This window comes from Lampetra fluviatilis, chromosome 48, assembly GCF_964198595.1.
Source record: "Lampetra fluviatilis chromosome 48, kcLamFluv1.1, whole genome shotgun sequence".
Classification (NCBI taxonomy): domain Eukaryota; kingdom Metazoa; phylum Chordata; class Hyperoartia; order Petromyzontiformes; family Petromyzontidae; genus Lampetra; species Lampetra fluviatilis.
In genome coordinates, this window is record NC_136322.1 from 8,946,862 (window position 1) to 8,974,448 (window position 27,587).

The 27,587-nt window shown below is 54.5% G+C and overlaps 1 protein-coding gene across 1 annotated transcript; it reads right to left on the reverse strand.

Annotated features, from left to right (window-relative positions):
- Positions 1 to 27,587, reverse strand: LOC144948320 (bile acid receptor-like). Its single transcript, XM_078877760.1, has 10 exons — positions 27,425 to 27,587; positions 26,174 to 26,281; positions 16,786 to 16,926; positions 15,303 to 15,373; positions 13,223 to 13,345; positions 11,258 to 11,366; positions 9,495 to 9,644; positions 6,489 to 6,602; positions 1,050 to 1,122; positions 1 to 674 (listed from the first exon to the last, which is right to left on the reverse strand). The coding sequence occupies exons 1-10, from the start codon at positions 27,585 to 27,587 to the stop codon at positions 518 to 520; spliced, it is 1,209 nt and encodes a 402-aa protein (XP_078733886.1). The 3' UTR covers positions 1 to 517.

The following is a 27,587-nucleotide window of genomic DNA, read 5'->3' on the forward strand; positions in this document are numbered from 1 at the left end:
CACTCACTCACCCTCTCACTCACTCACCCACTCACCCCTTCACTCCCTCACTCACTCACCCTCTCAGTCACTCACCCTCTCACTCACCCTCTCACTCACTCAGCAGTCCCACATGTCGTGCAGGAGCGGCGTGAGCTCACTCACTCTCACTCACCCTCTCACTCACTCACTCACTCACCCTCTCACTCACTCACTCACCCACTCTCTCACTCACGCACCCCTCTCACTCACCCTCTCACTCACTCACTCACACACCCCTCTCACTCACTCACTCACCCTCTCACTCACTCACTCACCCCTCTCACTCACTCTCACTCACCCCTCTCACTCACCCTCTCACTCACCCTCTCACTCACTCACTCACTCACCCCTCTTCTTGGTTCTTTCGGTAAAGTCACGTAGAAGGGAAGTAATAAAATAATAAAAATAAAACATAATAAAACAATTCTCACGACGTTTCGGCCACAACCCCTCTCACTCACTCTCACTCACCCCTCTCACTCACCCTCTCACTCACTCAGCAGTCCCACAGCTCGTGCAGGAGCGGCGTGAGCTGGTGGTGGAAGCGGCGCCTCCACGCGGCCAGCACCTCCTCGTGGTTGTGGTTCAGTGAGCGCAGCACCGTCAGCCGGGACACCAGGCGGGCAAAACGACCGCCACCACCGCCGCCACTACCACCACCGCCACCACTACTACCACCGCCACTACCACTACAACCACCGCCACCACAACCACCACCACCGCTACCACCACCACTGGCACCGCCACCACTGGCACCGCCACCACCACAACCACCACAACCACCACCACTACTACCACCGCCACCACAACCACCACCACCACTACTACCACTGGCACCGCCACCACCACCGCCACCACCACCACCGCTATCACCACTGGCACCGCCACCACAACCACTACCACCACCACCGCCACCACCACTACCACCACTGGCACCGCCACCACCGCCACCACCGCCACCACAACCACTACCACCACCACCACCACCACAACCACAACCACTACCACCGCCACCACCACCGTCGCTGTGCAGCAGCAGCAGCGCCACGATGGGTTCCAGCGCTCGCTCCACTCCGGCGTAGTCACGAACCCAGGGGCGGTCTGCGGGGAGTGAGGGGTGGTGGTGGTGAGTGGTGGTGAGCGTGGTGAGCGTGTGGGTGAGTGGTGGTGAGCATGGGGGTGGCGGTGAGTGAGTGGTGGTGAGTAGTGTGTGGTGGTGGTGAGCGTGGTGGTGGTGAGTGTGGCGGTGAGCATTTGGTGGTGGTGGTGATTCGTGTGTGGTGGTGAGTAGTGTGGTGGTGAGTGGTGATGAGTAGTGTGTGGTGGTGAGTAGTGTGGTGGTGAGTAGTGTGGTGGTGAGTGGTGATGAGTAGTGTGTGGTGGTGAGTGGTGAGTAGTGTGGTGGTGAGTGAGTAGTGTGGTGAGTGGTGAGTAGTGTGGTGGTGAGTAGTGTGGTGGTGAGTGGTGATGAGTAGTGTAGTGTGGTGGTGAGTAGTGTGGTGGTGAGTGAGTAGTGGTGGTGAGTAGTGTGGTGGTGAGTAGTGTGGTGGTGAGTAGTGTGGTGGTGAGTAGTGTGGTGGTGAGGCGTGGTGGTGAGTGAGTAGTGTGGTGGTGAGTGAGTAGTGTGGTGAGTGGTGAGTAGTGTGGTGGTGAGTAGTGTGGTGGTGAGTGGTGATGAGTAGTGTGTGGTGGTGAGTGAGTAGTGGTGGTGAGTAGTGTGGTGGTGAGTGGTGGTGAGTGGTGTAGTGTGGTGGTGAGTGAGTAGTGGTGGTGAGTAGTGTGGTGGTGAGTGGTGGTGAGTGGTGTAGTGTGGTGGTGAGTAGTGTAGTGTGGTGGTGAGTGAGTAGTGGTGGTGAGTGAGTAGTGGTGGTGAGTAGTGTGGTGGTGAGTGGTGGTGAGTAGTGTAGTGTGGTGGTGGTGAGTAGTGTGGTGGTGAGTGAGTAGTGGTGGTGAGTGGTGAGTAGTGTGGTGGTGAGTAGTGTGGTGGTGAGGAGTGGTGGTGAGTAGTGTGGTGGTGAGTAGTGTGGTGGTGAGTAGTGTGGTGGTGAGTAGTGGTGGTGAGGAGTGTGGTGGTGAGTGAGTAGTGTGTGGTGGTGAGTAGTGTGGTGGTGAGGAGTGGTGGTGAGGAGTGTGGTGGTGAGTAGTGTGGTGGTGAGTGAGTAGTGTGTGGTGGTGAGTAGTGTGGTGGTGAGTAGTGGTGGTGAGGAGTGTGGTGGTGAGTGAGTAGTGTGTGGTGGTGAGTAGTGTGGTGGTGAGGAGTGGTGGTGAGGAGTGTGGTGGTGAGTAGTGTGGTGGTGAGTGAGTAGTGTGTGGTGGTGAGTAGTGTGGTGGTGAGGAGTGGTGGTGAGGAGTGTGGTGGTGAGGAGTGTGGTGGTGAGTAGTGTGGTGGTGAGTAGTGTGGTGGTGAGTGGTGATGAGTAGTGTGTGGTGGTGAGTGGTGAGGAGTGGTGGTGAGTAGTGTGGTGGTGAGGAGTGTGGTGGTGAGTGAGTAGTGTGGTGGTGGTGAGTAGTGTGGTGGTGAGGAGTGGTGGTGAGGAGTGTGGTGGTGAGGAGTGTGGTGGTGAGGAGTGTGGTGGTGAGTAGTGTGTGGTGGTGAGTGGTGAGTAGTGTGGTGGTGAGTAGTGTGGTGGTGAGGAGTGGTGGTGAGGAGTGTGGTGGTGAGGAGTAGTGTGGTGGTGAGGAGTGGTGGTGAGTAGTGTGGTGGTGAGTAGTGTGGTGGTGAGTAGTGTGGTGGTGAGTAGTGTGGTGGTGAGTAGTGTGGTGGTGAGTAGTGTGGTGGTGAGGCGTGGTGGTGAGTGAGTAGTGTGGTGGTGAGTGAGTAGTGTGGTGGTGAGTAGTGTGGTGGTGAGTAGTGGTGGTGAGGAGTGTGGTGGTGAGTGAGTAGTGTGTGGTGGTGAGTAGTGTGTGGTGGTGAGTAGTGTGGTGGTGAGTAGTGGTGGTGAGGAGTGTGGTGGTGAGTGAGTAGTGTGTGGTGGTGAGTAGTGTGGTGGTGAGGAGTGGTGGTGAGTAGTGGTGGTGAGTAGTGTGGTGGTGAGTGAGTAGTGTGTGGTGGTGAGTAGTGTGGTGGTGAGGAGTGGTGGTGAGGAGTGGTGGTGAGTAGTGTGGTGGTGAGTGAGTAGTGTGTGGTGGTGAGTAGTGTGGTGGTGAGGAGTGGTGGTGAGGAGTGTGGTGGTGAGTGAGTAGTGTGTGGTGGTGAGTAGTGTGGTGGTGAGGAGTGGTGGTGAGGAGTGTGGTGGTGAGGAGTGGTGGTGAGTAGTGTGGTGGTGAGGAGTGGTGGTGAGGAGTGGTGGTGAGGAGTGTGGTGGTGAGTGAGTAGTGTGTGGTGGTGAGTAGTGTGGTGGTGAGGAGTGGTGGTGAGGAGTGGTGGTGAGTAGTGTGGTGGTGAGTGAGTAGTGTGTGGTGGTGAGTAGTGTGGTGGTGAGGAGTGGTGGTGAGGAGTGTGGTGGTGAGTGAGTAGTGTGTGGTGGTGAGTAGTGTGGTGGTGAGGAGTGGTGGTGAGGAGTGTGGTGGTGAGGAGTGGTGGTGAGTAGTGTGGTGGTGAGGAGTGGTGGTGAGGAGTGTGGTGGTGAGGAGTGGTGGTGAGGAGTGTGGTGGTGAGTGAGTAGTGTGTGGTGGTGAGTAGTGTGGTGGTGAGGAGTGGTGGTGAGGAGTGTGGTGGTGAGGAGTGTGGTGGTGAGTAGTGTGTGGTGGTGAGTGGTGAGTAGTGTGGTGGTGAGTGAGTAGTGTGGTGGTGAGGAGTGGTGGTGAGTAGTGTGGTGGTGAGTGAGTAGTGTGGTGGTGAGTAGTGTGGTGGTGAGTAGTGTGTGGTGAGGAGTGGTGGTGAGTGAGTAGTGGTGGTGTGTGGTGGTGAGTGTTGGTGAGTGTCAGGATGTCTCACCAGGGGACATGATGACGGCAGCGGTGAGCGTGTGGTGAGTGGTGAGTGTTGGTGAGTAGTGTGGTGGTGAGTAGTGGTGGTGAGGAGTGGTGGTGAGTAGTGTGGTGGTGAGTAGTGTGTGGTGGTGAGTAGTGTGGTGGTGAGTAGTGTGTGGTGGTGAGTAGTGTGGTGAGTAGTGTGGTGAGTAGTGTGGTGGTGAGGAGTGTGGTGGTGAGGAGTGTGGTGGTGAGGAGTGTGGTGGTGAGGAGTGTGGTGGTGAGGAGTGTGGTGGTGAGGAGTGGTGGTGAGTAGTGTGTGGTGGTGAGGAGTGTGGTGAGTAGTGTGGTGAGTAGTGTGGTGGTGAGTAGTGTGGTGGTGAGTAGTGTGTGGTGGTGAGTAGTGTGGTGTGGTGAGGAGTGTGTGGTGAGGAGTGTGGTGGTGAGGAGTTGTGGTGAGGAGTGTGTGGTGGTGAGGAGTGTGTGGTGGTGAGTAGTGTGGTGAGTAGTGTGGTGGTGAGTAGTGTGTGGTGGTGAGGAGTGGTGGTGAGTAGTGTGTGGTGGTGAGTAGTGTGGTGGTGAGGAGTGTGGTGGTGAGGAGTGGTGGTGAGGAGTGTGGTGGTGAGGAGTGTGGTGAGGAGTGTGGTGAGGAGTGGTGGTGAGTAGTGTGGTGGTGAGTAGTGTGGTGGTGAGGAGTGGTGGTGAGTAGTGTGGTGGTGAGGAGTGTGGTGGTGAGGAGTGGTGGTGAGTAGTGTGGTGGTGAGGAGTGGTGGTGAGTAGTGTGGTGGTGAGTAGTGTGGTGGTGAGGAGTGTGGTGGTGAGGAGTGGTGGTGAGTAGTGTGGTGGTGAGGAGTGGTGGTGAGTAGTGTGGTGGTGAGTAGTGTGGTGGTGAGTAGTGTGGTGGTGAGTGTTGGTGAGTGTCAGGATGTCTCACCAGGGGACATGATGACTGCGGCGGTGAGCGTGTGGGTGAGTGGTGAGTGGTGGTGAGGAGTGGTGAGTGGTGGTGAGTAGTGTGGTGAGTAGTGTGGTGGTGAGTAGTGTGGTGTGGTGAGGAGTGTGTGGTGGTGAGTAGTGTGATGAGTAGTGTGGTGGTGAGTAGTGTGGTGTGGTGAGTAGTGTGGTGGTGAGGAGTGTGGTGGTGAGGAGTTGTGGTGAGGAGTGTGTGGTGGTGAGGAGTGTGTGGTGGTGAGTAGTGTGGTGAGTAGTGTGGTGGTGAGTAGTGTGTGGTGGTGAGTAGTGTGGTGGTGAGTAGTGTGTGGTGGTGAGGAGTGGTGGTGAGTAGTGTGTGGTGGTGAGGAGTGGTGGTGAGTAGTGTGTGGTGGTGAGTAGTGTGGTGGTGAGGAGTGTGGTGGTGAGGAGTGTGGTGGTGAGGAGTGTGGTGAGTAGTGTGGTGGTGAGGAGTGTGGTGGTGAGGAGTGTGGTGGTGAGGAGTGTGGTGAGGAGTGGTGGTGAGTAGTGTGGTGGTGAGTAGTGTGGTGGTGAGGAGTGTGGTGGTGAGGAGTGGTGGTGAGTAGTGTGTGGTGGTGAGGAGTGTGTGGTGGTGAGTAGTGTGGTGAGTAGTGTGGTGGTGAGTAGTGTGGTGGTGAGGAGTGGTGGTGAGTAGTGTGGTGGTGAGGAGTGGTGGTGAGTAGTGTGGTGGTGAGTAGTGTGGTGGTGAGGAGTGGTGGTGAGTAGTGTGGTGGTGAGGAGTGGTGGTGAGTAGTGTGGTGGTGAGGAGTGTGGTGGTGAGGAGTGGTGGTGAGTAGTGTGGTGGTGAGGAGTGGTGGTGAGTAGTGTGGTGGTGAGTAGTGTGGTGGTGAGTAGTGTGGTGGTGAGTAGTGTGGTGGTGAGGAGTGGTGGTGAGTAGTGTGGTGGTGAGTAGTGTGGTGGTGAGGAGTGTGGTGGTGAGTGTTGGTGAGTGTCAGGATGTCTCACCAGGGGACATGATGACTGCGGCGGTGAGCGTGTGGGTGAGTGGTGAGTGGTGGTGAGGAGTGGTGAGTGGTGGTGAGTAGTGTGTAGTAAGTGAGTAGTGTTGGTGAGTAGTGGTGGTGAGTGTTGGTGAGTGGTGTGTGGTGAGTGGTGGTGAGTAGTGTGGTGAGTAGTGTGGTGGTGAGTAGTGTGGTGTGGTGAGTAGTGTGGTGGTGAGGAGTGTGGTGGTGAGGAGTGTGGTGGTGAGTAGTGTGTAGTAAGTGAGTAGTGGTGAGTAGTGGTGAGTAGTGGTGAGTGTTGGTGAGTGTTGGTGAGTGGTGTGTGGTGAGTGGTGATGAGTAGTGTGTAGTAAGTGAGTAGTGTTGGTGAGTTGTGGTGAGTGTTGGTGAGTGTTGGTGAGTGTTGGTGAGTGTTGTGGTGAGTGTTGGTGAGTTGGTGAGTAGTGTTGGTGAGTGTCAGGATGTCTCACCAGGGGACAAGATGACTGCGGCGGTGAGCGTGTGGGTGAGTGGTGAGTGGCGGTGTGGTGAGTGTTGGTGAGTGTTGGTGAGTGTTGTGGTGAGTGGTGAGGCTGTCTCACCAGGGGACAAGATGACTGCGGCGGTGAGCGTGTGGGTGAGTGTTGGTGAGTGTTGGTGAGTGTTGTGGTGAGTGTTGGTGAGTGTTGGTGAGTGTTGTGGTGAGTGGTGAGGCTGTCTCACCAGGGGACAAGATGACTGCGGCGGTGAGCAGGGCGTACTCCGTCTCCGTCACGTCCAGCGCCCCCATGCTGCGGAAGAAGTCGAACATCGGCTCCACGCGCTCCGCGTCGATGTCTACACACACACAGAGACACAGAGACACACATAGACACACAGACATAGACACAGAGACACACAGAGATAGAGACACACAGACACACACACAGACACACACAGAGACAGACACACAGACACACACACAGACATAGAAACATAGACACACACACAGACATAGACACACACAGACATAGACACACACAGACATAGAAACATAGACACACACACATAGAAACATAGACACACACACAGAGACATAGAGACACACACAGACATAGACACACACAGACAGAGACACACACAGACATAGACACACACACAGACATAGAAACAGAGACACACATAGAGACAGAGACACACACAGACATAGACACACACACAGACATAGAAACAGAGACACACATAGAGACAGAGACACACACAGACATAGACACACACACAGACATAGAAACAGAGACACACATAGAGACAGAGACACACACAGACATAGACACACACACAGACATAGAAACAGAGACACACATAGAGACAGAGACACACACAGAGACACACACACAGACATAGAGACAGACAGACACACACACAGATAGACACACACAGACAGACGCACACAGACATAGACACACACAGACATAGACACACACACAGACATAGACACACACACAGACATAGAAACAGAGACACACACACAGACATAGACACACACACAGACATAGAAACAGAGACACGCACAGAGACACACACACAGACATAGAGACAGACACACACACACAGACAGACACACACAGATAGAGACGCACACAGACATAGACACAGACATAGACATAGACACACACACAGACAGACACACACACAGACATAGAGACACACACAGACGGAGAGACACAACGTGGGCTCCACTTATTCCACATCTATCTCCACACGGACACAGAGAGACACACGGACACACACAGACACACGGACACACACAAACAAAGATACACAGAACTGGGCTCCACTTATTCCACGTCTATCTCCACACGGACACACACAGACACACACACAGACACACAGACACACGGACACACACAGACACACGGACACACACAAACACAGATACACAGAACGTGGGCTCCACTTATTCCACATCTATCTCCACACAGACACACACAGACACACGGACACACACAGACACGGACACACACGGACACACACAAACAAAGATACACAGAACTGGGCTCCACTTATTCCACGTCTATCTCCACACAGACACACAGACACACAGACACACGGACACACACAGACACACGGACACACACAAACAAAGATACACAGAACTGGGCTCCACTTATTCCACGTCTATCTCCACACAGACACACACAGACAGACACACAGACACACGGACACACACGGACACACAGACACACGGACACACACAAACAAAGATACACAGAACTGGGCTCCACTTATTCCACGTCTATCTCCACACAGACACACACACACACAGACACACAGACACACACAGACACACACACAGACACACGGACACACACAGACACACGGACACACACAAACAAAGATACACAGAACTGGGCTCCACTTATTCCACGTCTATCTCCACACGGACACACACAGACACACACACAGACACACGGACACACACGGACACACACAGACACACGGACACACAAACAAAGATACACAGAACTGGGCTCCACTTATTCCACGTCTATCTCCACACGGACACACACAGACACACGGACACACACAGACACACGGACACACACAAACAAAGATACACAGAACTGGGCTCCACTTATTCCGCGTCTATCTCCACACAGACACACACGGACACACACGGACACACACAGACACACGGACACAGACACACAGACACACACAGACACACGGACACACACAGACAAACACGGACACAGACAGTGCGTGCGCTCCAGGCGTGAGTCCACGATGATGGTGAACAAGTGGAGACTGACTTTTTGAAGCTCTTAACATCACATGTGTTACCGTGTCACTGTGTAGTAACATCCGTTCGTTTTTCGCCATTAAAGACGATGGTCCCATTTACGTGCTGATGTTTTTTGAAGCACCCAGTACACTACACTATACACTACACTACTACACACTACACTATACACTACACTACTACACACTACACTATACACTACACACTACACTACACTATACACTACACACTACACTATACACTACACTACACACTATACACTACACTACACACTACACTATACACTACACACTACACTACACTATACACTACACTACACACTACACTACACACTACACACTACACTATACACTACACTACACACTACACTATACACTACACTATACACTACACTACACACTACACTATACACTACACACTACACTACACACTACACTATACACTACACTACACACTACACTACACACTACACTATACACTACACTATACACTACACTATACACTACACACTACACTACACACTACACTATACACTACACTATACACTACACACTACACTACACACTACACTATACACTACACACTACACTACACACTACACTATACACTACACTACACACTACACTACACACTACACTATACACTATACACTACACACTACACTATACACTACACACTACACTATACACTACACTACACACTACACTACACACTACACTACACACTACACTATACACTACACTATACACTACACTATACACTACACACTACACTATACACTACACTATACACTACACTATACACTACACACTACACTATACACTACACTATACACTACACTATACACTACACACTGTGTGGTGTATCAGTGGTGTTGTATCGGTGGTGTTGTACCGGTGGTGTTGTGCCGGTGGTGTTGTTGTGCCGGTGGCGGTGCGTGCCCGTACCGAATTTGGTGATGTTCTCCGGCAGGAAGGAGCGGGGGTCTGCGTGGGGCTGCTTGCCGTTGTAGAAGAGGGCCGAGCGGATCATCATCGCCTCGATGGCGGAGCCCTTGAGCAGCGCGATCTGGTCCTCCTCATGCTGCTCCACAAAGCCTGCACCGCCACCATCACACGCACACACACACACACACGCACACACAGACACACACGCACAGACACACACACACACAGACACACTCAGACACACACAGACACACACAGACACACACACAGACACACACACACAGACACACACAGACACACACACAGACACACACAGACACACACACAGACACACACAGACACACACGCACAGACACACACACAGACACACACACACAGACACACACAGACACACACACAGACACACACAGACACACACGCACACACACACACGCACACACGCACACACAGACACACACACACACACGCAGACACACACGCAGACACACGCACAGACACACACAGACACACACGCACAGACACAGACACACAGACACACGCAGACACACACGCACAGACACACACACACACAGACACACTCAGACACACACAGACACACACACAGACACACGCAGACACACACGCACAGACACACACACAGACACACAGACGACGACGTTGATGACGACGTTGATGACCTTGTTGATGACAATGTTGTCAACGCTGATGACGACGTTGATGACAACGCTGATGACGACGCTGATGACGCTGATGACGACGCTGATGACGACGTTGATGACGACGCTGATGACGACGCTGATGACGACGCTGATGACGACGCTGATGACGCTGATGACGACGCTGATGACGACGTTGATGACGACGCTGATGACGACGCTGATGACGACGCTGATGACGACGCTGATGACGACGCTGATGACGACGTTGATGACGACGCTGATGACGACGCTGATGACGACGTTGATGACGATGCTGATGACGTTGTTCATGACGACATTGATGATGTTGATGACAATGTTGCCAACGTTGATGACGACACTGATGACGTTGGTGACGACGTTGATGACGACGTTGATGACAACGTTGATGACGACGTTGATGACGACGTTGATGACGACGCTGATGACGTTGATGACGACGTTGATGACGACGTTGATGACGACGCTGATGACGACGTTGATGACCTTGTTGATGACAATGTTGTCAACGCTGATGACGACGTTGATGACGACATTGATGACAACGCTGATGACGACGTTGATGACCTTGTTGATGACCTTGTTGATGACGACGCTGATGACGTTGTTGATGACAATGTTGTCAACGCTGATGACGACGTTGATGACGACATTGATGACGCTGATGACGACGTTGATGACGACGTTGATGACGACGCTGATGACGACCTTGGTGACGACGTTGATGACAACGTTGACGACAATGTTGATGACGACGTTGATGACGACCTTGATGACGACGTTGATGACGACGTTGATGACAATGTTGCCAACGCTGATGACGACGTTGATGACGATGTTGATGACGACGTTGATGACGACGTTGATGACGACCTTGATGATGACGTTGATGACGACGTTGATGACGACGCTGATGACGTTGATGACGACGCTGATGACGACGTTGATGACGACGTTGATGACGTTGACGATGTTGATGACGATGTTGATGACGACGCTGACCAGGTTAAGAAGGTTGTCGTTGCTGCTGCTGCTGCTGCTGGTGGTGGCGAGTGAGGGCCTCACCGGGGATGGTCTTGGCGAAGGAGACGAGGGCGTGCATGTGCTCCGTCATGATGTCACGCATGCGCACAAAGTTCTCCTGGCTGTCCGACGACATCACCGCCTCCGACATCTAAGCAGCACGCACACACAGACACACACACACACAGCATGGTGTAGGACACACACACACAGACACACACACACAGACACACACACACAGACACACACAGACACCTGGTGTAGCACACACAGACACACACATACAGACACACACGCACAGACACACACACGTGGTGTAGCACACACAGACACACACGCACACACACACAAAGACAAAGATCCCCCGTATAGCCTTAACAAACTGTGGGGGCAAGTGCTGTTAGCAAGCACCTGTGAAGGCCGGAACGGTACACGAGGGGGTGGGTGGCCAGCACCACGCCCAGCCGCCTTTGTCTCCCTAGTGGCAATGTTTTACACAACGCACCAGGTACTCATTTGAGGCTGAGTCGACCTAGGGGAGGCCCGGGACCGGTTCAGATAATTGTCACTGATGTTGGCAGTGAGCGGGAATCGAACCCGTGTCGCCGGGTTCATAGCGCAGCGTAGCGCTAACCGCTACACTATCGCTCCCCACACACACACACACAGACACACACACACACACAGACACACACACACAGACACACGCACACACAGACACACAGTGTGGTGTGGTGCACACACACACACACACACGGCGTGGTGCAGCACACGCACACGCACACAGCGTGGTGTGGTGCAACACACACACACACACGGCGTGGTGCAGCACACGCACACACACACACGCTGCGGTGCAACACACACACACGCTGCGGTGCAACACACACACGGCGTGATGCAGCACAAGGAGAGGGAGTGAAGAGAGAGAGAGAGAGAGGGGATAGCGAAGGGGATAGTGAGAGAGAGAGCGAGAGAGGGAAGGGGGTGGAGATGAAGAGAGAGCGAGAGAGCGAGAGAGGCAGGGGCGGTTTCTTCATTAGGGCGATTGGGCGACGCACCACCAATGTCATTCAACCACAGAGTCACGCGAGCCGTCACTGTCAGCCTCTGGATATAGTCCAATCAGCGTCATGTCACGTTCTGTGGAGTAGCGCCTCTTTTTGGGCGATTTCCCTCCGGCTGAGAATCGCCCCGAGTGTTCCCATAGAGCAGGGGTCGGCAACCAAAATAACAAGAAGAGCCATTTCTTTCCAATTCGGTACAAAGTTCAGTATTTCAAGAGCCGCAATGCACCTGAGTACATATACTGTACACACGTACATATCGTCAAGAAGCGGCCCGCAAAGAGCCGCATGCGGCTCCGGAGCCGTAGGTTGCCGACCCCTGCCATAGACTTACATTCAAAGATGTTTTTTTTTCGAACGGGGGGGGGGGGCGCTGCAATGCATTCTCTACGGCTTCCGGGAGGGCTCGCACTAACGTGCTTACACGTCATCACACGTGAGCGCACGTTTGCATCCAACAATATAATCTGTCGCCACCTCGTGGAATCTTTAATGAAAGAAACACGAGTGGATTGTATTAATAGTGAGTATAGAAACAATTGTGAGAGTCACTTTATTTTTCATTAATATTAAAGAGGTGAAGTTTGCCTTCACACGCTGAAGCTGTTAATTTATCCTTTGCATGGGTGGACCTTATCCTTATCAATCATCCAGACATTTGCCCCCCCCCCCCCCTGAGAGATTTTGCAGGAGCCGCCACTGGCGAGAGGGATGGAAATGAAGAGCGAGCGAGCGAGCGAGAGAGATGGGGGGGGGGGGGGGTGGTTACATAAAGCCCAGTTAAAAAAATACAATAATAAAAAATAAAAAAACATTTACGAAATGATGAACGAAGCAAAGTGCCGAACACACCGAGCCGAGCATCTTATTGTTTCCACTGATCGTAAACAAAACAAAAGAGCGAGCGAGCGAGGAAGCGAGCGCATCTGCGTGTCCGTACAAACTTGTGGATGGCCTCGGGCGCGATGGAGTACTTGCGATGCGCCGTCACGATCCTCTCCACCATCTCACGCTGCTCCCGCGACAGCCGGTCGCCCCGGCCGCCCTCCACCGCCACCTCCGCCTGCAGCCGCCGACGCAACACAGAGAGAGAGAAAGGCAAAGGTCCCCCGTGTAGCCCACGCGGCGCCGGCGGGGCAAGAGGCGGCACCGGCGGGAATCGGCGCATCTGCCGGTCACCTCAAGTCGCGTCGAGAGAACCTGCTGGGTCTGCGCCGAGACCTCCTGCCGGCGAGCCTTCGACACTTCACGTGGGAGCTCGGAGGCGCACCTAGCCTGGCACCGGTGCCGCGGTGACGTCACCGATAGCCGGCGGCTGCTGTGGGGCTAGGGGCACGACTGCCCGGCCGGCCTTTAAAACGAAACAAGAAACCGCCGTTTGGTTAAATTGTCGATTTAAAGCTTCTTTCGTGACTGCAGCAGGGATTCATCTTCTTGGTTCTTTCGGTAAAGTCGTCACGTAGAAGGGAAGTAATGAAATAATAAAAATAAAACATAATAAAATAATTCTCACACGACGTTTCGGCCACAACGCAAGCAGCCGTCCTCAGGTGAAGACCAGGTCTGTCGGAAAGACAGCGTCTAAATGAACAGGTCTGTCGGAAAGACAGCGTCTAAATGAACAGGTCTGTCGGAAAGACAGCGTCTGAATGAACAGGTCTGTCGGAAAGACAGCGTCTGAATGAACAGGTCTGTCAGAAAGACAGCGTCTGAATGAGTCTGAATGAGACTTCACGACAGACCTGTTCTTCACCTGAGGACGGCTGCTTGCGTTGTGGCCGAAACGTCGTGAGAATTGTATTTTATTATGTTTTGTTTTTATTATTTTATTATTTCCCTTCTACGTGACGACTTTACCCAAAGAACCAAGAAGATGCCCTTTGGTTCTTTGGGTAAAGTCGCGTAGAAAGGAAATAAATTAAATAATAGCAATCGTCATCAGGTACAAGCGAAAGAGAAAACAAAACTAGTAAATTGACACCATTGGAACTTCATTTGCCAGTAAAAAATATGAAAATTAGTTTTTTAACCTTCTATCTGGCAACAAAACTGACACCTTTTTTTACACGTTTGCATAGACCACAATACCTGCGGTCATAATGCAAACAAAAAACACACAACTCTGATAATGTACGCACTAATCCTAGATTTGAAGCTTTCGTGACTGCAAGGATTCACATTCTTAGGTTTTTTCGGTAAAGTCACCGTGTAGGTAAAACATTAAAATTAATAAAAGTAAAATAAAATAAAAATCACGACGTTTCGGAGGCAACACAAGCTTCCGTCTTCAGGTGGAATCGTCACAGCCACGACAGCTGTATCAAGTATATGCGTGACATCGGTTTTATTTTATTATTCATTTCTGTTTTTCTTGAGTAAGAGTTTCATTTTGATCACATTGGTATTTGAAATTAAATCTGAAAAAAATTTTTTCCTAAAAAGTGGAAAATTTTGGAAAAAAATTTTCACGAAAAAAAATTGTCACGCACAACGAGTCTGTGTGCAAAATGTCAGCTCGATCGGATCACGGGAAGTGGGTTAAAAAACGACCGAAAGATTTGCACGGTCCTAAGCAAGCAAGCAAGCGAACTTAATATAAAGGATTTAAAAAGAAAGCTAAAACTGGTAAAACACAACTGGCTGTCCATCAGTAACCTGCATTAGTTTTCTGTCAAATAAGATGGTCCAAATAAGTGTAGTTAGATCTTTTTTTGCACGGTTAATCACATCTTTCCAATGATTAAAGGTGCGGCTTGAGACTACGAATAGACTACATAACAAAAGGCTGAGCCTTTGTTATGGAGAAGGTTCGGTTTGTGACTACGCCTGGCCTACATAACAAAAGTGTAAGAAAATAAAGAAAAAACTAAACCTGGTAAAACAAAACTGGCTGTCCATCAGTAACCTGCAATAGTTTTCTGTCAAATAAGATGGTCCAAATAAGTGTCGTTAGTGTAGGAAAATGTACGCACTGTCCATTACGAACCCACCGACCGACACGGCCAGTTGGAGGCACTCACCGTGGGCGACCTCTTGGGGCAGTGCTTCCGCGCCCGCTTTGCTCGACTGCTGCACACCTCCATCACCATGCCTGGGGGGTGTGGGGTGTGGGGTGGGGGGGTGATCGCACGTTATCCGTCGCTCATCCGCTCGCTCGTTCACTTGCTCATTCACTCGCTCATTCACTCACTCGACCGTTCAGCCGATAAACAATTCCCTCCCTCGACGATTCACTCGACCATTCGAGCGTTCACTGACTCGGTCGCTCATTCACTCACTCACTCACTCAACCATTCCCTCGCTCAGCAATCAACTCACTCGACTATTCACTCGCCCACTCAATCACTCAACCATTCACTCACTGAACAATTAACTCACTCAACCATTAACTCAACCGCTCAATCACTCAACCGTTCACTCACTCCCCCGTTGACTCATTCAATCAATCACTCAACAATTAACTCACTCAACCGTCCACTCACTCAACCATTCACTCACTCAACAATTAACTCACCCAACTATTCACTCACTCACTCAACCATTCACTCACTCAACAATTAACTCACCCAACTATGCACTCAATCACTCAACCATTCACTCACTCAACAATTAACTCACCCAACTATTCACTCAATCACTCAACCATTCACTCACTCAACAATTAACTCACCCAACTATGCACTCAATCACTCAACCATTCACTCACTCAACAATTAACTCACCCAACTATGCACTCAATCACTCAACCATTCACTCACTCAACAATTAACTCACCCAACTATTCACTCAATCACTCACTCAACCATTCACTCACTCAACAATTAACTCACCCAACTATTCACTCAATCACTCAACCATTCGCTCACTCAACAATCAACTCACCCAACTATTCACTCAATCACTCAACCATTCACTCACTCAACAATTAACTCACCCAACTATTCACTCACTCACTCAACCATTCACTCACTCAACAATTAACTCACCCAACTATGCACTCAATCACTCAACCGTTCACTCACTCAACAATTAACTCACCCAACTATTCACTCAATCACTCAACCATTCACTCACTCAACAATTAACTCACCCAACTATTCACTCACTCACTCAACCATTCACTCACTCAACAATTAACTCACCCAACTATTCACTCAACCATTCACTCACTCAACAATCAACTCACTCAACTATTCACTCAATCACTCAACCATTCACTCACCCAACTATTCACTCAATCACTCAACCATTCACTCACTCAACAATCAACTCACCCAACTATTCACTCAATCACTCAACCATTCACTCACTCAACCATTCACTCACTCAACAATTAACTCACCCAACTATTCACTCAACCATTCACTCACTCAACAATCAACTCACCCAACTATTCACTCAACCATTCACTCACTCACTCAACAATCAACTCACCCAACTATTCACTCAATCACTCAACCAACCACCCACCCGCCCGCCCTCCCGCGTCTCCCGCGCGCGTACCCTGTGCCTGCATGCCGGCCTGCAAGCACTTGCGGTATCGGCAGCCCTGGCACTGGCGCCGCATGTACGTGTCCATGTGGCAGCGCCCGCCCAGGCGGCAAGCCTGCACTGTGGAGCGCACCATCGCCCGGCGGAAGAAGCCTGCGCACAAGGCCGACGGCGGCGAAGATGTTCAAACACCAAACAGAAACTTGTCGCAAGGGGGTCAAAGTTGCCGCATTAGAGCCACACACCAGGGTCGCAACCGGGTACCCGATACCCGTACCCTACCCGATACTCGGCTACCCGTACCCGGGGCAGGTACGGGTAGCCGTTTGCGACCCTGGTGCGGCCGGGTACGGGTAAGGAATCAAAATCCGTTTGCGACCTCTGGTTGGTGAGTGGGTGAGTGCGTGGGTGGGTGAGTAGCTGAATTAGTGGGTGAGTGAGCGAGTGAGTGGGTGGGTGAGTGAGTGAGTAGCTGAATTAGTGGGTGAGTGAGCGAGTGAGTGGGTGAGTGGGTGAGTGAGTAGCTGAATTAGTGGGTGGGTGAGTGAGTGAGTGAGTGGGTGCGTGGGTGAGTGGGTGAGTGGGTGGGTGAGTGGGTGGGTGAGTTCGTGAGTGGGTGGGTGAGTGGGTGGGTGAGTTCGTGAGTGGGTGAGTGAGTTCGTGAGTGGGTGAGTGAGTGGGTGGGTGAGTGGGTGGGTGAGTGAGTAGCTGAATTAGTGGGTGGGTGGGTGAGTGAGTGGGAGAGTTTGCGACCCTGGTGCGGCCGGGTACGGGGGGTAAGGAATCAAAACCCGTTTGCGACCTCTGCCACACACACACGCGGTGTACTCGCGTTGAACGTGCAAACACACGAGCACGGCTCTGACGGTAATGTTACACTGGCGTTGTCTTTGATTGGTCTACACCAGAGGCAGCAGCAGCAGCAGCAGCCTTGCTCAGGGTCCGGTCTCACCAGCAGTGTCAGAGCAGAGCACACAAGTTGAACAGCACAAGGGCAAGGCACCATCGGGGCGTGTATAGGCCGGGGTGAGCAGCTGTATCATGGGGACACATTTCTGCCGGTGTCACAACATCAGAAGAGGCGTTCACGTAACAGGATGATCGCGGTCCGCACCATAGCGGCGGTGGTGGTGGTGGCGGTGGTGGTGGGGGAGGTGGTGGTGGTGGTGGTGGTGGGGGAGGTGGTGGTGGTGGTGGTGGGGGAGGTGGTGGGGGAGGTGGTGGTGGTGGAGGTGGTGGGGGAGGTGGTGGTGGTGGTGGTGGGGGAGGTGGTGGTGGTGGTGGTGGGGGAGGTGGTGGGGGAGGTGGTGGTGGTGGAGGTGGTGGGGGAGGTGGTGGTGGTGGAGGTGGTGGTGGTGGAGGTGGTGGAGGTGGTGGGGGTGGTGGAGGTGGTGGGGGAGGTGGTGGTGGTGGAGGTGGTGGAGGTGGTGGGGGAGGTGGTGGTGGTGGAGGTGGTGGGGGAGGTGGTGGAGGTGGTGGGGGTGGTGGTGGTGGTGGTGGTGGTGGGGGAGGTGGTGGAGGTGGTGGTGGTGGTGGTGGAGGTGGTGGAGGTGGTGGGGGTGGTGGTGGTGGTGGTGGGGGAGGTGGTGGCGGTGGTGCTGGTGGTGGGGGAGGTGGTGGTGGTGGTGGTGGAGGTGGTGGTGGTGGGGGAGGTGGTGGTGGTGGAGGTGGTGGTGGTGGAGGTGGTGGTGGTGGGGGAGGTGGTGGTGGTGGTGGGGGAGGTGGTGGCGGTGGTGGTGGGGGAGGTGGTGGTGGTGGTGGTGGAGGTGGTGGTGGTGGAGGTGGTGGCGGTGGAGGTGGTGGTGGTGGTGGAGGTGGTGGGGGAGGTGGTGGTGGTGGGGGAGGTGGCGGTGGTGGAGGTGGTGGTGGTGGCGGTGGTGGCGGTGGAGGTGGTGGTGGTGGTGGAGGTGGTGGTGGTGGCGGAGGTGGTGGTGGTGCATTGTGCACAGCTTGTCCAGATAAGCGGACTGCCCCATCGCCCACCATCGACGGACTGAATAAGTGATATTTAAATAAAAACTTTTTTAAAAACTCGCTTTAATGAAATGTACCGTACTCGTAATGGCAGAACTACAGGAAGCGTGGGTATCGGGTGGTGAGTTGTGTAGTGAGTGGTGGTGAGCAGCGTGGTGAGTGGTGAGTGGCGCTCACCCTTGCACCCTTCGCAGGTGAAGGCGTTGTAGTGGTGAGTGGTGTGGTGAGTGGTGGTGAGTGGTGTTGGGAGTGGTGGTGAGTGGCGTGGTGAGTGGTGAGTGGCGTGGTGAGTGCTGAGCAGCGTGGTAAGTGGTGAGTGGAGTGGTGAGTGGCGTGGTGAGTGTAGTAGTGAGTGGCGTGGTGAGTGGTGAGTGGAGTGGTGAGTGGAGTGGTGAGTGGCGTGGTGAGTGGTGAGTGGAGTGGTGAGTGGCGTGGTAAGTGGTGAGTGGAGTGGTGAGTGGCGTGGTGAGTGTAGTAGTGAGTGGTGTAGTGAGTGGTGTAGTGAGTGGTGAGTGGAGTGGTGAGTGGCGTGGTGAGTGTAGTAGTGAGTGGCGTGGTGAGTGGTGTAGTGAGTGGTGAGTGGAGTGGTGAGTGGCGTGGTGAGTGTAGTAGTGAGTGGCGTGGTGAGTGGTGTAGTGAGTGGTGAGTGGAGTGGTGAGTGGCGTGGTGAGTGTAGTAGTGAGTGGCGTGGTAAGTGGTGTAGTGAGTGGTGAGTGGAGTGGTGAGTGGCGTGGTGAGTGTAGTAGTGAGTGGCGTGGTGAGTGGTGTAGTGAGTGGTGAGTGGAGTGGTGAGTGGCGTGGTGAGTGTAGTAGTGAGTGGCGTGGTGAGTGGTGTAGTGAGTGGTGAGTGGCGTGGTGAGTGTAGTAGTGAGTGGCGTGGTGAGTGGAGGTGAGTGGCGCTCACCCTTGCACCCTTCGCAGGTGAAGGCGTTGTAGTGGTGAGTGGTGTGGTGAGTGGTGGTGAGTGGTGTTGGGAGTGGTGGTGAGTGGCGTGGTGAGTGGTGAGTGGCGTGGTGAGTGGTGAGCAGCGTGGTAAGTGGTGAGTGGAGTGGTGAGTGGCGTGGTGAGTGTAGTAGTGAGTGGCGTGGTGAGTGGTGAGTGGAGTGGTGAGTGGAGTGGTGAGTGGCGTGGTGAGTGGTGAGTGGAGTGGTGAGTGGCGTGGTGAGTGTAGTAGTGAGTGGCGTGGTGAGTGGTGTAGTGAGTGGTGAGTGGAGTGGTGAGTGGAGTGGTGAGTGGCGTGGTGAGTGGTGAGTGTAGTAGTGAGTGGCGTGGTGAGTGGTGTAGTGAGTAGTGAGTGGCGTGGTGAGTGGAGTGGTGAGTGGCGTGGTGAGTGGTGAGTGGAGTGGTGAGTGGCGTGGTAAGTGGTGAGTGGAGTGGTGAGTGGCGTGGTGAGTGTAGTAGTGAGTGGTGTAGTGAGTGGTGTAGTGAGTGGTGAGTGGAGTGGTGAGTGGCGTGGTGAGTGTAGTAGTGAGTGGCGTGGTGAGTGGTGTAGTGAGTGGTGAGTGGAGTGGTGAGTGGCGTGGTGAGTGTAGTAGTGAGTGGCGTGGTGAGTGGTGTAGTGAGTGGTGAGTGGAGTGGTGAGTGGCGTGGTGAGTGTAGTAGTGAGTGGCGTGGTGAGTGGTGTAGTGAGTGGTGAGTGGAGTGGTGAGTGGCGTGGTGAGTGTAGTAGTGAGTGGCGTGGTAAGTGGTGTAGTGAGTGGTGAGTGGAGTGGTGAGTGGCGTGGTGAGTGTAGTAGTGAGTGGCGTGGTGAGTGGTGTAGTGAGTGGTGAGTGGAGTGGTGAGTGGCGTGGTGAGTGTAGTAGTGAGTGGCGTGGTGAGTGGTGTAGTGAGTGGTGAGTGGAGTGGTGAGTGGCGTGGTGAGTGTAGTAGTGAGTGGCGTGGTGAGTGGTGTAGTGAGTGGTGAGTGGAGTGGTGAGTGGCGTGGTGAGTGTAGTAGTGAGTGGCGTGGTGAGTGTAGTAGTGAGTGGCGTGGTGAGTGGTGTAGTGAGTGGTGAGTGGAGTGGTGAGTGGCGTGGTGAGTGTAGTAGTGAGTGGCGTGGTGAGTGGTGTAGTGAGTGGTGAGTGGCGTGGTGAGTGTAGTAGTGAGTGGCGTGGTGAGTGGTGTAGTGAGTGGTGAGTGGCGTGGTGAGTGTAGTAGTGAGTGGCGTGGTGAGTGGAGGTGAGTGGCGCTCACCCTTGCACCCTTCGCAGGTGAAGGCGTTGTAGTGGTGAGTGGTGTGGTGAGTGGTGGTGAGTGGTGTTGGGAGTGGTGGTGAGTGGCGTGGTGAGTGGTGAGTGGCGTGGTGAGTGGTGAGCAGCGTGGTAAGTGGTGAGTGGAGTGGTGAGTGGCGTGGTGAGTGTAGTAGTGAGTGGCGTGGTGAGTGGTGAGTGGAGTGGTGAGTGGAGTGGTGAGTGGCGTGGTGAGTGGTGAGTGGAGTGGTGAGTGGCGTGGTGAGTGTAGTAGTGAGTGGCGTGGTGAGTGGTGTAGTGAGTGGTGAGTGGAGTGGTGAGTGGAGTGGTGAGTGGCGTGGTGAGTGGTGAGTGTAGTAGTGAGTGGCGTGGTGAGTGGTGTAGTGAGTAGTGAGTGGCGTGGTGAGTGGAGTGGTGAGTGGCGCTCACCCTTGCACCCTTCGCAGGTGAAGGCGTTGTAGTGGTGAGTGGTGGTGAGTGGCATGGTGAGCAGCATGGTGAGTGGTGGTGAGTGGCGTTGTAGTAGTGAGTGGAGTGGTGAGTGGCGTGGTGAGTGGTGGTGAGTGGCGTTGTAGTAGTTAGTGGCGTGGTGAGTGGAGTGGTGAGCAGCGTGGTGAGTGGTGAGTGGAGTGGTGAGCAGCGCTCACCCTTGCACCCTTCGCAGGTGAAGGCGTTGTAGTGGTGAATGGAGTGGTGAGTAGCGTGGTGAGTGAGTGGTGAGTGTGGATATCGGGTGGTGAGTGTAGTGGTGAGTGGCGTGGTGAGTGGTGAGTGGAGTGGTGAGTGGCGCTCACCCTTGCACCCTTCGCAGGTGAAGGCGTTGTAGTGGTGAGTGGTGGTGAGTGGCATGGTGAGCAGCATGGTGAGTGGTGGTGAGTGGCGTTGTAGTAGTGAGTGGAGTGGTGAGTGGCGTGGTGAGTGGTGGTGAGTGGCGTTGTAGTAGTGAGTGGCGTGGTGAGTGGAGTGGTGAGCAGAGTGGTGAGTGGAGTGGTGAGCAGCGCTCACCCTTGCACCCTTCGCAGGTGAAGGCGTTGTAGTGGTGAATGGAGTGGTGAGTAGCGTGGTGAGTGAGTGTGGATATCGGGTGGTGAGTGGAGTGGTGAGTGGCGTGGTGAGTGGAGTGGTGAGTGGCGCTCACCCTTGCACCCTTCGCAGGTGAAGGCGTTGTAGTGGTGAGTGGTGGTGAGCAGTGTGGTGAGTGGAGTGGTGAGTAGCGTGGTGAGTGAGTGGTGAGTGTGGATATCGGGTGGTGAGTGGAGTGGTGAGCAGCGTGGTGAGTGGTGGTGAGTGGCGTTGTAGTAGTGAGTGGCGTGGTGAGTGGAGTGGTGAGTGGCGCTCACCCTTGCACCCTTCGCAGGTGAAGGCGTTGTAGTGGTGAGTGGTGGTGAGCAGTGTGGTGAGTGGAGTGGTGAGTAGCGTGGTGAGTGAGTGGTGAGTGTGGATATCGGGTGGTGAGTGGAGTGGTGAGTGGTGGTGAGCAGTGTGGTGAGTGGAGTGGTGAGTGGCGTGGTGAGTGGTGGTGAGTGTAGTAGTGAGTGGCGTGGTGAGTGGTGTAGTGAGTGGTGAGTGGAGTGGTGAGTGGCGTGGTGAGTGTAGTAGTGAGTGGCGTGGTAAGTGGTGTAGTGAGTGGTGAGTGGAGTGGTGAGTGGCGTGGTGAGTGTAGTAGTGAGTGGCGTGGTGAGTGGTGTAGTGAGTGGTGAGTGGAGTGGTGAGTGGCGTGGTGAGTGTAGTAGTGAGTGGTGTAGTGAGTGGTGTAGTGAGTGGTGAGTGGAGTGGTGAGTGGCGTGGTGAGTGTAGTAGTGAGTGGCGTGGTGAGTGGTGTAGTGAGTGGTGAGTGGAGTGGTGAGTGGCGTGGTGAGTGTAGTAGTGAGTGGCGTGGTGAGTGTAGTAGTGAGTGGCGTGGTGAGTGGTGTAGTGAGTGGTGAGTGGAGTGGTGAGTGGCGTGGTGAGTGTAGTAGTGAGTGGCGTGGTGAGTGGTGTAGTGAGTGGTGAGTGGCGTGGTGAGTGTAGTAGTGAGTGGCGTGGTGAGTGGTGTAGTGAGTGGTGAGTGGCGTGGTGAGTGTAGTAGTGAGTGGCGTGGTGAGTGGAGGTGAGTGGCGCTCACCCTTGCACCCTTCGCAGGTGAAGGCGTTGTAGTGGTGAGTGGTGTGGTGAGTGGTGGTGAGTGGTGTTGGGAGTGGTGGTGAGTGGCGTGGTGAGTGGTGAGTGGCGTGGTGAGTGGTGAGCAGCGTGGTAAGTGGTGAGTGGAGTGGTGAGTGGCGTGGTGAGTGTAGTAGTGAGTGGCGTGGTGAGTGGTGAGTGGAGTGGTAAGTGGAGTGGTGAGTGGCGTGGTGAGTGGTGAGTGGAGTGGTGAGTGGCGTGGTGAGTGTAGTAGTGAGTGGCGTGGTGAGTGGTGTAGTGAGTGGTGAGTGGAGTGGTGAGTGGAGTGGTGAGTGGCGTGGTGAGTGGTGAGTGTAGTAGTGAGTGGCGTGGTGAGTGGTGTAGTGAGTAGTGAGTGGCGTGGTGAGTGGAGTGGTGAGTGGCGCTCACCCTTGCACCCTTCGCAGGTGAAGGCGTTGTAGTGGTGAGTGGTGGTGAGTGGCATGGTGAGCAGCATGGTGAGTGGTGGTGAGTGGCGTTGTAGTAGTGAGTGGAGTGGTGAGTGGCGTGGTGAGTGGTGGTGAGTGGCGTTGTAGTAGTTAGTGGCGTGGTGAGTGGAGTGGTGAGCAGCGTGGTGAGTGGTGAGTGGAGTGGTGAGCAGCGCTCACCCTTGCACCCTTCGCAGGTGAAGGCGTTGTAGTGGTGAATGGAGTGGTGAGTAGCGTGGTGAGTGAGTGGTGAGTGTGGATATCGGGTGGTGAGTGTAGTGGTGAGTGGCGTGGTGAGTGGTGAGTGGAGTGGTGAGTGGCGCTCACCCTTGCACCCTTCGCAGGTGAAGGCGTTGTAGTGGTGAGTGGTGGTGAGTGGCATGGTGAGCAGCATGGTGAGTGGTGGTGAGTGGCGTTGTAGTAGTGAGTGGAGTGGTGAGTGGCGTGGTGAGTGGTGGTGAGTGGCGTTGTAGTAGTGAGTGGCGTGGTGAGTGGAGTGGTGAGCAGAGTGGTGAGTGGAGTGGTGAGCAGCGCTCACCCTTGCACCCTTCGCAGGTGAAGGCGTTGTAGTGGTGAATGGAGTGGTGAGTAGCGTGGTGAGTGAGTGTGGATATCGGGTGGTGAGTGGAGTGGTGAGTGGCGTGGTGAGTGGAGTGGTGAGTGGCGTGGTGAGTGTAGTAGTGAGTGGCGTGGTGAGTGTAGTAGTGAGTGGCGTGGTGAGTGGTGTAGTGAGTGGTGAGTGGAGTGGTGAGTGGCGTGGTGAGTGTAGTAGTGAGTGGCGTGGTGAGTGGTGTAGTGAGTGGTGAGTGGCGTGGTGAGTGTAGTAGTGAGTGGCGTGGTGAGTGGTGTAGTGAGTGGTGAGTGGCGTGGTGAGTGTAGTAGTGAGTGGCGTGGTGAGTGGAGGTGAGTGGCGCTCACCCTTGCACCCTTCGCAGGTGAAGGCGTTGTAGTGGTGAGTGGTGTGGTGAGTGGTGGTGAGTGGTGTTGGGAGTGGTGGTGAGTGGCGTGGTGAGTGGTGAGTGGCGTGGTGAGTGGTGAGCAGCGTGGTAAGTGGTGAGTGGAGTGGTGAGTGGCGTGGTGAGTGTAGTAGTGAGTGGCGTGGTGAGTGGTGAGTGGAGTGGTGAGTGGAGTGGTGAGTGGCGTGGTGAGTGGTGAGTGGAGTGGTGAGTGGCGTGGTGAGTGTAGTAGTGAGTGGCGTGGTGAGTGGTGTAGTGAGTGGTGAGTGGAGTGGTGAGTGGAGTGGTGAGTGGCGTGGTGAGTGGTGAGTGTAGTAGTGAGTGGCGTGGTGAGTGGTGTAGTGAGTAGTGAGTGGCGTGGTGAGTGGAGTGGTGAGTGGCGCTCACCCTTGCACCCTTCGCAGGTGAAGGCGTTGTAGTGGTGAGTGGTGGTGAGTGGCATGGTGAGCAGCATGGTGAGTGGTGGTGAGTGGCGTTGTAGTAGTGAGTGGAGTGGTGAGTGGCGTGGTGAGTGGTGGTGAGTGGCGTTGTAGTAGTTAGTGGCGTGGTGAGTGGAGTGGTGAGCAGCGTGGTGAGTGGTGAGTGGAGTGGTGAGCAGCGCTCACCCTTGCACCCTTCGCAGGTGAAGGCGTTGTAGTGGTGAATGGAGTGGTGAGTAGCGTGGTGAGTGAGTGGTGAGTGTGGATATCGGGTGGTGAGTGTAGTGGTGAGTGGCGTGGTGAGTGGTGAGTGGAGTGGTGAGTGGCGCTCACCCTTGCACCCTTCGCAGGTGAAGGCGTTGTAGTGGTGAGTGGTGGTGAGTGGCATGGTGAGCAGCATGGTGAGTGGTGGTGAGTGGCGTTGTAGTAGTGAGTGGAGTGGTGAGTGGCGTGGTGAGTGGTGGTGAGTGGCGTTGTAGTAGTGAGTGGCGTGGTGAGTGGAGTGGTGAGCAGAGTGGTGAGTGGAGTGGTGAGCAGCGCTCACCCTTGCACCCTTCGCAGGTGAAGGCGTTGTAGTGGTGAATGGAGTGGTGAGTAGCGTGGTGAGTGAGTGTGGATATCGGGTGGTGAGTGGAGTGGTGAGTGGCGTGGTGAGTGGAGTGGTGAGTGGCGCTCACCCTTGCACCCTTCGCAGGTGAAGGCGTTGTAGTGGTGAGTGGTGGTGAGCAGTGTGGTGAGTGGAGTGGTGAGTAGCGTGGTGAGTGAGTGGTGAGTGTGGATATCGGGTGGTGAGTGGAGTGGTGAGCAGCGTGGTGAGTGGTGGTGAGTGGCGTTGTAGTAGTGAGTGGCGTGGTGAGTGGAGTGGTGAGTGGCGCTCACCCTTGCACCCTTCGCAGGTGAAGGCGTTGTAGTGGTGAGTGGTGGTGAGCAGTGTGGTGAGTGGAGTGGTGAGTAGCGTGGTGAGTGAGTGGTGAGTGTGGATATCGGGTGGTGAGTGGAGTGGTGAGCAGCGTGGTGAGTGGTGGTGAGTGGCGTTGTAGTAGTGAGTGGCGTGGTGAGTGGAGTGGTGAGTGGCGCTCACCCTTGCACCCTTCGCAGGTGAAGGCGTTGTAGTGGTGAGTGGTGGTGAGCAGTGTGGTGAGTGGAGTGGTGAGTAGCGTGGTGAGTGAGTGGTGAGTGTGGATATCGGGTGGTGAGTGGAGTGGTGAGCAGCGTGGTGAGTGGTGGTGAGTGGCGTTGTAGTAGTGAGTGGAGTGGTGAGTGGAGTGGTGAGCAGCGTGGTGAGTGGTGAGTGGAGTGCTGAGTGGCGCTCACCCTTGCACCCTTCGCAGGTGAAGGCGTTGTAGTGGAAGCCCGTGGCGCGATCCCCGCACACGACGCACAGCCCCGCGGCCTCAGGCGACCCCGCAGAGGCAACGGCGCCTAGGAAACACGGCAGGCTTCAACGGGTCGGTCGCGGTAGGCCTCAACTACAAAGCTCCCCCAGGTAGCCCCCACGCAGGCTTGGTGGAGGCAAGTGCAGCCAGTAGGAGCAGCAGCAGCAGCAGCGGGTGGCACCGCGGCCATCGACTGAAGCAATGCCCGTCCGCCTTTGTCTTCCCGATTCGGAAAATAGAAGCCGGTGGTGGTGGTAGTGGTGGTAGTAGTGGTGGTGGTAGTGGTGGTAGTGGTGGTCGTGGTGGTGGTAGTAGTGGTGGTGGTAGTAGTGGTGGTGGTAGTAGTGGTGGTGGTAGTGGTGGTAGTGGTGGTAATGGTGGTCGTGGTGGTGGTGGTGGTCGTGGTGGTGGTAGTAGTAGTGGTGGTGGTGGTAGTAGTGGTGGTAGTGGTTAGTGGTGGTAGTAGTGGTAGTGGTGGTAGTAGTAGTGGTGGTGGTGGTAGTAGTGGTGGTGGTGGTAGTAGTGGTAGTGGTTAGTGATGTTGGTGGTGATCAAAGTTGGAGACTGCACCCTGGGAGCAGTGATGTTGACATTTTACACTTCGTTTCCTGAGTGGGCGTGGTCAGTGTGGAGTAGGCGTGGTCACTGGGGATGGGCGTGGTCAGTGTGGAGTAGGCGTGGTCAGTGTGGAGTAGGCGTGGTCACTGGGGATGGGCGTGGTCAGTGTGGAGTAGGCGTGGTCACTGGGGATGGGCGTGGTCAGTGTGGAGTAGGCGTGGTCACTGGGGATGGGCGTGGTCAGTGTGGAGTAGGCGTGGTCACTGGGGATGGGCGTGGTCAGTGTGAAGTAGGCGTGGTCACTGGGGATGGGCGTGGTCAGTGTGGAGTAGGCGTGGTCACTGGGGATGGGCGTGGTCAGTGTGGAGTAGGCGTGGTCACTGGGGATGGGCGTGGTCAGTGTGGAGTAGGCGTGGTCAATAGCTAGTGGACGTGGTCAGTAGCCAATGAACGGGGGTTATTAGCTAGTGGGCGTGGTCAATAGCTAATGGGCGTGGTCAATAGCGAGTGGACGTGGGCAGTAGCCAATGAATGGGGGGGTCAGTAGCTAGTGGGCGTGGTCAGTATCGGTGGGCGTGGTCAGCAGTAGTGATTGACAGATCCCGAATTTTCCCGCCACCACCCGCCCCACCTGTCTGTGGGCTCCACTCCCCGCCGCCCTCCCTGCACCCCTCCTGGGCGGCCGCTCCAGGCGAGCTCAGGCTCGACGCCGGGTCTCTCGCGTAGGCCCCGCACGTGGGGGCCGTCGAGAAGGCGAAGTTGGAGCCCTCCGACTCCCTGCCGCAGGCGTCCAT